At 30.1% G+C, this 9341-nt stretch overlaps 2 protein-coding genes across 2 annotated transcripts in view; both read right to left on the bottom strand.

Annotated features, from left to right (window-relative positions):
* The window catches only part of LOC122272401 (uncharacterized), a 59407-nt gene that overhangs the window by 41600 nt on the left and 8466 nt on the right, over window positions 1-9341 (bottom strand). The gene's annotated exons all lie outside the window — the stretch shown is intronic.
* Window positions 1795-9341, bottom strand: part of LOC107456595 (complex I assembly factor ACAD9, mitochondrial) — a 68764-nt gene continuing 61217 nt past the window's right edge. The window contains exons 17-19 of the mRNA XM_071179684.1: window positions 7851-7979; window positions 5235-5307; window positions 1795-1936 (exon numbers count right to left, since the gene is read on the bottom strand). Of these exons, the coding sequence (XP_071035785.1) occupies window positions 1836-1936; window positions 5235-5307; window positions 7851-7979 (303 nt within the window). The 3' untranslated portion in view covers window positions 1795-1835. The remainder of the gene's footprint in view (window positions 1937-5234; window positions 5308-7850; window positions 7980-9341) is intronic.

Here is a 9341-nt window from a genome sequence, read left to right as displayed (position 1 = left end):
CCTGTTTCTTCGGCATTAACGGTCATGTGGCAACAGTGGCGTTAGAGCAACGCAGGACGGTTAATTCTGAATGGTACACGATCATTTGTTTGACAGAAGTCATCGGAGAAATTCGAAAAAAGCAGAAGAACAGCCGAATCATTCTTCATCATGACAATGCGAGCTCTCACACATCGACTCAAACAAAGGCATTTCTGACGGAGCGAAAGATCGAACTGATGGGTCATCCCTGATTTGGCACCCTATGACTTCTTATTCCCACACATCAAAAATAAATTACGTGGACAACGATTTTCGACCCCCGAAGAAGCGGTTGATGCATTCAAAACGCATGTTTTGGAGTTACCTCAATCGGACTGGAAAAAGTGCTTTGAAAATTGGTTCAAACGCATGCAAAAGTGTATTGATCATCATGGAGAATATTTTGAAAAACAATAAAACCAATTTCGATCCTACATATTTGTTTTTTCATTATTAGGCCAGAAATATAAATAGCAAACCTCGTATAACTAAAAGTATCTTAAAGCAAAATATTAGTGCTAGGGAAGTTTGTCGCAGAAAGGGCGAAAAAATTCTGCCACAGGGGTATCATGAATGGTTTTGTTAATTTTTATGATGCTAAAAATATGCTAGTTATAGAATCATTTGCTTCGCAAATTGCATTTCCCTTCCACTTTTAGAGATTATTTTTAAAGAAACAGAGAGAAAACAGAATTTTTGGGTAACAAACTTCTTTTTATAGTTATGTTTTGTAAGTTGTAAAAACTTGAAATTTTTTTGCTTGTTCCAAATGAGAATTTGTTGAAGCATTAACACAAGGTGACACCAACCATAAAAGATTTTATACAAGTTGTAAGATCAATGAAAAGATGGTGTAAACTCACTAGCCTGAACTAATTGGCCCTAAGTCCCTGTTAGCATTATATTAGAAATTTTTTATTTTATTTCCAATGAGCTGCACAATCGGTCTTGCCGATGAGCAGACCTAGTGCGTTCTCCAGAGGTGGTATCCACTCTTTCAGGACCACCACAATGGGTGAGATACCGTTGGTCATGTTAATTTGGACGTCTAGTTTCTGCCACACTAGATGGTAGCACCGAGACTCTATGTTAGATTAAATTAGAAATTTAAATCACCTAAAATTTCAACTGTTTTCATAAGAGTACATTTACTTGAGAAATATTATTAGATGCGACATAAGTTAAAAAGTATAAGTGAGTAGCTTGCAAACTAATTTACATAATTCAATTTATAAAATCAATTTATAAATATTGCAACACAAAATTCATGTGAACTATAGTAATAGTCATTTTTTTTAAGCAATGTATCCCAATTCATTATCCATGGTTTAAATTTTATAATTGAAAATCAAGATTGCATAGTCTCGTAATTGAGCAGTAATTTTCCCATCACTACAGAGCAAAATTTATTTGTAAGGATTTTGAATCATGAATTAGAACATTTTCATTCTATTATTGTTCTCAGTTTGTTGATGTCACAAAATCAATTAAATGCAAATTTTATTTACACATCATGCACACATTGCAAATTACTTATATTTTAGTTTTTCTCATGGTCTTAAAATTTCTATTAATTTATATCAAGTATCTGAAATTTGAATAGTGAATTTTTGTAACTTTATTGCAATACAACTTCAATACTTTAATAATACATGTTTTCAGATTTTAAATCATGTGGCTCATAAGTTTTTCCCATTAAATGTAATTTTTTAAGAAAAAAATAACACAGTCATAAAGTGTGTCATTAAAATTAAGTGAATGGAAGCAGCATGATGAGGAATTGATTAATTTTATTAAAAACTATCACATATAATCTAAAAATTATGTTTTAATGGATGCTCTGCAAAATAACCTTTACAATCAACAATTTCTGATCCAATATTTAAATGATTGGCTTCATTGTTTTCATTTACACCTACAAAGAAGAAAGAGAGATGAAATTATTTTATGAAAAATGCATATAAAAACATTGATCAGTGTGATTTTGTAATTAAACGATATGTAAAAAATATATAGTAATCTCAACGGGGCTCAATGGATTGCTGATAGGGAACAATCAGAATGGCTAAATAAAGCCAGCGAGACTCATTTCTATACTCTGTGATTAGACTTAGTTATAACTTTTAGCACTGTTGCTTATAGGCATGAAAACACTCCTAAGTCATTTTAAAATGACCTAATCATTTTAACTATAAAATTAATTTTTTTCAAAAATTTTCTGAATATTTATGCAACTAAAGGAGATTATCATCAACGTTCCTTTAATATAAGAAATATATTTTTGCAACTTTTCTTCGATTGTTATTGTCAAGAATAAAAGGATTAACAGTCTTTCAGAAGAAAGGCAGAATTATATATAAGATATATATTTTTGCAACTTTTCTTCGATTGTTATTGTCAAGAATACAAGGATTAACAGTCATTCAGAAGACAGGTAGTGCAAGAATTATGTATAAGAAATTAAATTTTGCAACTTTTCTTCCATTGTTATTGTCATGAATAAAAGGATGAACAGTCATTCAGAAGAAAGGTAGTGCTAGAATTCCTTGTTTTGTCTTAGGCGAGACAGGCTTCAAGCATTAAGAATTGAACCAGTAATCTAGATTGATCGAGACATCTTCTTGGTATCTAGATTGATCGAGATATTTAGATATCTATTGAGTTGCAACACATGCAAAACACTGTTAAAACGCTTTTTTGGTGTAACGTGGAAAATAGAGTAAACAAATCCCATTTTAAAGCATGTCATACAGATTTTTTTATGAATTGAAATAGAAAGTTAATCTAAGTTGAAGTAAGTCTAATAAATAAAAAAAACAGTAAAAAAAAAAGAAGTTTAATACAATGATGCATTTAATTCTCTTTCTTCTCACCCTCCCTTCAAAAATGCTTTCAATATGTTTTTGCCTCTGCATAACCTAGATAAAACACACATTCTTATAAAATGATTATTTTTCATTATAGTTAATTAGTCTATAATACTGGGGTGATTGTGAGCCGAAGTCAAAATTCCAAAAAATTTCTTGAGTTCAAAAAAAATAAATAAATAAATAAGTAAATAAATAAAACAGTTTTAATTGAAAAATTAGAAAAAATTTAATCAATTTTTTTTCTTCCTTTTTCTCAGTATTTCTTAGTTTGCTTAAAATATATTTAAAATTTTACACATACCTATGATGACCTGGAGAAGTAATTAAAATTTATAAATATGTCTTTCTTTCTTGAGTTTATGATTATAACAACTGTTTACTGATAAAAAATGAATATTAATCACAAATATAAGCTTATTAAGTATCTCTCTGGCTCTCCCTTACAAACAAATAAAATAAACTGTGTTTTTAAGTTCCACCTTTGAAAATTTGATTTCCGGAAACTTCTGTGATTAATGATTTTTTGAAACATCTGGACCTTCGATCTCCAGAAGCATTCCGGATCACTGTTAGCAAAAATTCCGGAAATCTGGATTTTTCCGGAGCACAATCAGCCCTGATAATAATTAGTTTATTAAAATTATTAATAACATACATTCTAAAATTTGCGTTAAACGAATGCTGTGGGAAGAATTAAAAACTTAACTGAAAGTATGATTAAAAGTACATGTTTTATTTGCTTCAAATTATGAACTGATCAAATAACAAATCGATCAATTAATTTTACTAAAATTAAAATCTGGAATTAATATGCAGTAGGCTTCTGATTATCTGGTTTTTGTGCTATCCAGCCTGATAAACCTTAAGAAACATGGGAACTGCATATTACTATAAATTAACTTCTGATTATCTGGTTTTGGTGCTATCCAGCCTGATAAACCTTAAGAAACATGGGAACTGCATATTACTATAAATTATCTTCTGATTATCTGGTTTTGGTGCTATCCAGCCTGATAAACCTTAAGAAACATGGGAACTGCATATTACTATAAATTATCTTTTGATTATCTGGTTTTGGTGCTATCCAGCCTGATAAACCTTAAGAAACATGGGAACTGCATATTACTATAAATCGCTGAAGTGGGAAAATGAGGAATGCTAAAAGGATCCTTTATACAACTCCATCTAGTCATAAATTTTCACATAAATTTTTTATGTTAAAGTATACATTATGTATTTCTTATTATATAGGAAATTGGACCTTTATACTATCTTGCAATTGAACTTTTGTCCTATCAGGCAATTTTGCTGTCTGGCCTGCCCTTCCGCCATATTAGACAGCATAGTTAGAGGCTTACTTACTGCAATTTTTATTATTGGCGAAAAAAAACTCTTCTATGTAAAGAGTTTTTTTTCCCCCACAAATAGTAAAACTTTTTATTTAATTGTTAAATTAATTTAATTAATTATTATAATATTAAGTTTGTTTGTTAAATGAATATTTGAATTTCTGATTGGGTCTGGTAAAAAATAATCAGGGTTCTAATCGACACAATGAATATTTAATAATGGACATTTAATATAAATAATTCACATTAATGCCATCATTCTTACAACTATGAATTTGAAATAAAAATGGAGACATTATTAGGTAAAATAAAATTAAAAAAGAAATATTACATGTTTATTGTGCAATAATTATTAAAAATTAACAACTTTTTTTAGCAATCACAAATACTAACTTATTTTTGAAACAATTTTTTAAGTACTAAAAAAAAAAGTAAAAGAAAACAGGCAGAATTTAAAAAAAACCTCAGCTAAGTGAAAAAAAATATCTTGTAATTTTTGCAGTATGATAAATTTAAAAAAAACAAACAAAATAACTATTAAAGTGTTGATTTTTATTAAACATAAAAAAATATTAGAGACAACTAAATTGTTTTATTAGATGAATATTAAAAAGCATCTTAAAAAGGCGTTTTCCAGTGAGGTTACTATTAACTTTACTAAAAAAAAAAGTGTTAATATAAAAATGCCAAAAGGCATACATCTCCCGTTGCGATTTTGGGAGTGATGTAAAAAAAATTATATTTTTGAAATTTAAAATACAATTATTAAAAAAAATTTAAAACATAACAATGACTGAGCTTGACAGCAATGATGAATGATAATGAAAAGAGTGAGTTTTGTTTATAAAACATTGAAAGAGTGAGTCTGAATTCACAATAGATTTAGATGAGTATTATTAAAGGATTGAAAGTGTAACGTCTTTAAAAGTCATATTAAAATGCTGGGAATATTTTAATATTATATTGGGTAAGAAAGAATAAAGAAAAAAGTCACCTAAAACAATAGCGCCCATATTTTCTGTCAGCTTATCTATTATATCATGACAAAAGGCGCCTGCCAGTATAAGCTAAAGGAAAGAAACAATAAAATGCATTAATCACATTAATATACTATGTTTTAAAAAAAGTTAATACAGAGAAACCTGTGTAATTTGATCAGTTGTTGTGTATTTGGTTAATGGTCAGCTGATGGCGGGCAGTGAATCACTGTTTTTATAAAAGTTATATATATATAATAAATAAATAAATACAAGAAAACACGAAGAAAGTTAAGAAAAACAATAAGTTTAATTTATTGCGCATAAGCTGCAAGTAAACAATACTCATTAGATAAGCTCAAAATGAAGATAAAACAAAGAAAAATTATAGACATATGAAAAAGGGGAGGAAAATAATGATTAAAAAAATAACAAACTGTTTAAAAAAAAATAGCGGATATAATCGTGTGGGCTGATGAAAAGATTATCTCGCTTTTTTTTAAAAATAAAATTCCATCCTTTTCATATGTCCGTAATTTTTCTTTGTTTTATCTTCATTTCAAACTTCATCTCTTCACACCAAACACTATTTTTCTTAAATTTGAAAAAAAAAAAAAAAACTTTTTCTGCAAGAAAGAAATTACGCAAGTTTTCCCCATTTTTAGAGCATGCAAATTTTTTGCCTTACCCATAATTAAAATAATGTTAAGCTATATCACCACTAAAGAATCAATCTTTTTTCTGTCACCTTGCCTTATGTATTATCTAGAATTACGAGGCCTGTCTAAAAAGTATTCGACCTTTGGCCGGAAAAAATATTTCGAATACCTGACGAAGTTGGGACCCTAAGCCCCTTCAAAGTAGGCCCCTTGTGCTTGCACATACTTTGCCCACCGATCCTTCCACTGCTGGAAACACCTCTGGAAGTCTTCTTTTGGAATGGTGTTCAGCTCTGTCGTCACGTTCAGCATTATTTCTTCTCTACTCTCAAAACTGGATCCTTTCAGTGGCGTCTTCAATTTTGGTTACAACCAGAAGTTGCAAGGAGCCAGGTCCGGAAAGTAGAGAGGTTGGCGAACGGTTGTAATTCCATGTTTGGCTAAGAAAGTGTGGATCAATTGGGATGAATGTGCAGAGGCGTGCTTTTTGTTCCGGCGACAACAACTTTGGTACGAATTTTGCAGCCACTCGGTTCATGTTTTGTTCAAATCTTCATGCAAAATTGCATGTGCAGAATCTTTACTCACTCCAACTTCTTCTGCAATTTCCCGCACTGTCAAACGACGATCTGCCATCACCAAATTTCACAACATGTCAACATTAACTGCACTCTGAGCAGTTTGAGGACTGCCACAACGTTTCTCATTCTCCGCTGATGTGCGGCCATCTTTGAATCGGTAGAATCACTCCTTAATTTGTGTTACACCCATCGCTTCTTCTCCAAACACCTGCTGAATCTTACGAATTGTTTGGCTTCGAGAATCACCAAGCTTTTGACAGAATTTCATGCAGTATCTTTGCTCAATTCGTTCAGCCATCTTGCGAGAAAACTAAATCCGATGAACACTACGAACAGCACCTTACTTGGCGGCCACCAGCCAGCGAGTTGCACAAGCGAACACAGTGAAAAAATTCAGTCGTGTGCATTAGGGTTCCTCCTTCCACTGTGCACTAAGGCGCCACCTTAGAGTCACTACTTTGCGCAGGAAAAATTAAGGTCGAATACTTTTTAGACAGGCCTCGTATGTATGTATCTAGAATTATATTTATATCAAACTTTCTAAAGTATTCTCTTTGCATAGTAAAAATATTTTTTTAAAGTTTAAATAAATATCCTTGTAGAGAGTTGCAGATTATTTAACTATTTCTATATAATTGAAAATATTCTAAAAACAATTTACGGTGTTAAACTTCATTATTAGGGTATTTTTCCCATAAATAGACAACTCTCGTAAGCAGACAATTTTTTCAGTACTAAGAGTGTCCATTTAACCGAGGTACAGAGTACCAAGATAAATGCATACATTTATTTTTCTCTATTAGAAGCTGAAGGAGAACATTAAAATATCCCTGAGTATCAAATTACATGGTTGCTTTTCTTGATTGTTTAATTGTAATTCTTCTCGTTTTAAAATTCTCTGTATTGTGTACCAATATGCAGAATAATAATAAATGTGAACATAAATAAATAGATAAAAAGGTAGCAAATTCATATTTAAAATAGTGACTTCCTTTAAGTAAAAAGAGACACAGAAATATGGAAGTCTATTTCTTTATTTACTCTATGAAATGAAAAGTTTAAAGTTTCAGATATATATTATACAGTATAAATTAAACAGTAACATACTAGACCAGAACAGAGCAAGTACTGAACATGAACTATGACCTCCTCCAAGCAATCCAAAACATCAATCACGTCACAGTTACAATCACAGTTATTTCTATACAGTTAAAACACATATGTTACATCTGGCTCCTAAGAACCCATAATTTTACATAAGTCTATAAGAATTACTAGTAATTTAATAACTGAAGGTGCACAAATATAAGCAAAAAATGCTAGCTTTGGAACAGTGCAACTAATAAATAGAAACATCAAACCAAAAATAGATAACTTGAGACCCAAAACTTACTTCTTGATGAGAGTTCTTCATTCCTAAGCAATAGGACCGAGAACATCTAGACAGAACAGCTGCAAAGGCGTAGAGATCAGCTGCAGCATCAGCTAACCGCCATGGATCCAGCTGGGTTAATATAACTTTCTAAAAAGAACAAAAAAAAAAGTATGCAGTTAATACGAGCAAACGTGCCACACGTGAAAGTGAGACTAAATTGAACAGGAGTTTTAAATTAAACATTTTTTTTTTTGTTGCAAACATCAAATATTCAGTTTTAACAAAAATAGTAGCTTTGACTAGAAGCACGCAGTGAACAATTCCTGTTGAAATTAGGTGATGATTTAAAAGAAAAATATATGAATGTTTTGTTTTCTTATTCTTGACAAAATGGTTTTATGAAGTAGTAGGAATTGTGTAGCCCAACCATTAAAAAAAGGTGAAACATAGAAATATATGGTATGCTGTGGTCCTTTTATGAAACCAGATATATATTCCAATCAAATTTCAAAATTAGTTACAAAGTTCATCAGCAGAGAGTGCTGCTAATTGGGAAAAACAATAAACCTATGTTCACAAAATAACCCATATTAACAGCAATCACCACCTGAGCACAAAAATAGGAGATGTCTAAATATTGCAGTAAAACATTGTCCTAAAGTTTTTCTACAACTGTAATAAACTTTGTAACATGATCGAGATAAATGACCTGATTTCATATGCAGAAAACGGTATACTATACATTCTACTTCCCAACATTTTTCTTGAAATGATTTTTTAAGTCATTAGTTATTTTTGGGACACCTAATATTAAACTGCATAAAAGAACGAGAACAAGAAAACTATGCCCTAATTACACTACTGGTGCTGAGATATGAAAATAAATTTTGTGTTTATACTTTTTAAAGTTTTGTGAGCATAAAAAAATATTAAATATTATGCATATTGAATAATATTTTCAGAACTTTTTTACTTCAAATAAATGTGTCTCATTTTTAAATAGACTGATTAAACACATTTGAATTTATATTCCACATTTAGATATATAACATTATAGGGTAAGGCATCAATAACGTATAATAATGTATGTACCATAAAAGTTTACAACAGCACAAAAGCAATAAATAGTTATTAATTGTAATTTATTTACTTATTTATTTATTATTTATTGTGACATAAATAAATTAGTAATAATAAAAACTTTAACAATCTACAGTTTCTTTTTTTTTAATGAAAATCATTTTTTTTTGGTGAAAATGGCTGTTTTGTGTCAGCAACTAAGTTGAATTGCAGAATAGACTCTAATTCCGTTTAAGCTACGTAGGAGTATAAACTGTAGTAGTTTAGAAAAATAGCAATTATGAAAGTATAGAAATCAGTAAATTGCATAGAATAATATAAAAGGTGATGCTTTTAAAATTTACAAAAATAAATAAATAAATCACTATTAATTTAATACGGAAATTAGATACAATTTAGCTTGACTTACTTGTCCATGATGAATAAGAA

This window comes from Parasteatoda tepidariorum, chromosome 4 (genome assembly GCF_043381705.1).
Source record: "Parasteatoda tepidariorum isolate YZ-2023 chromosome 4, CAS_Ptep_4.0, whole genome shotgun sequence".
Classification (NCBI taxonomy): Eukaryota; Metazoa; Arthropoda; class Arachnida; order Araneae; family Theridiidae; genus Parasteatoda; species Parasteatoda tepidariorum.
The sequence above is the reverse complement of the archived record's forward strand: the minus strand, read 5'-3'. Positions and strand labels throughout refer to the sequence as shown.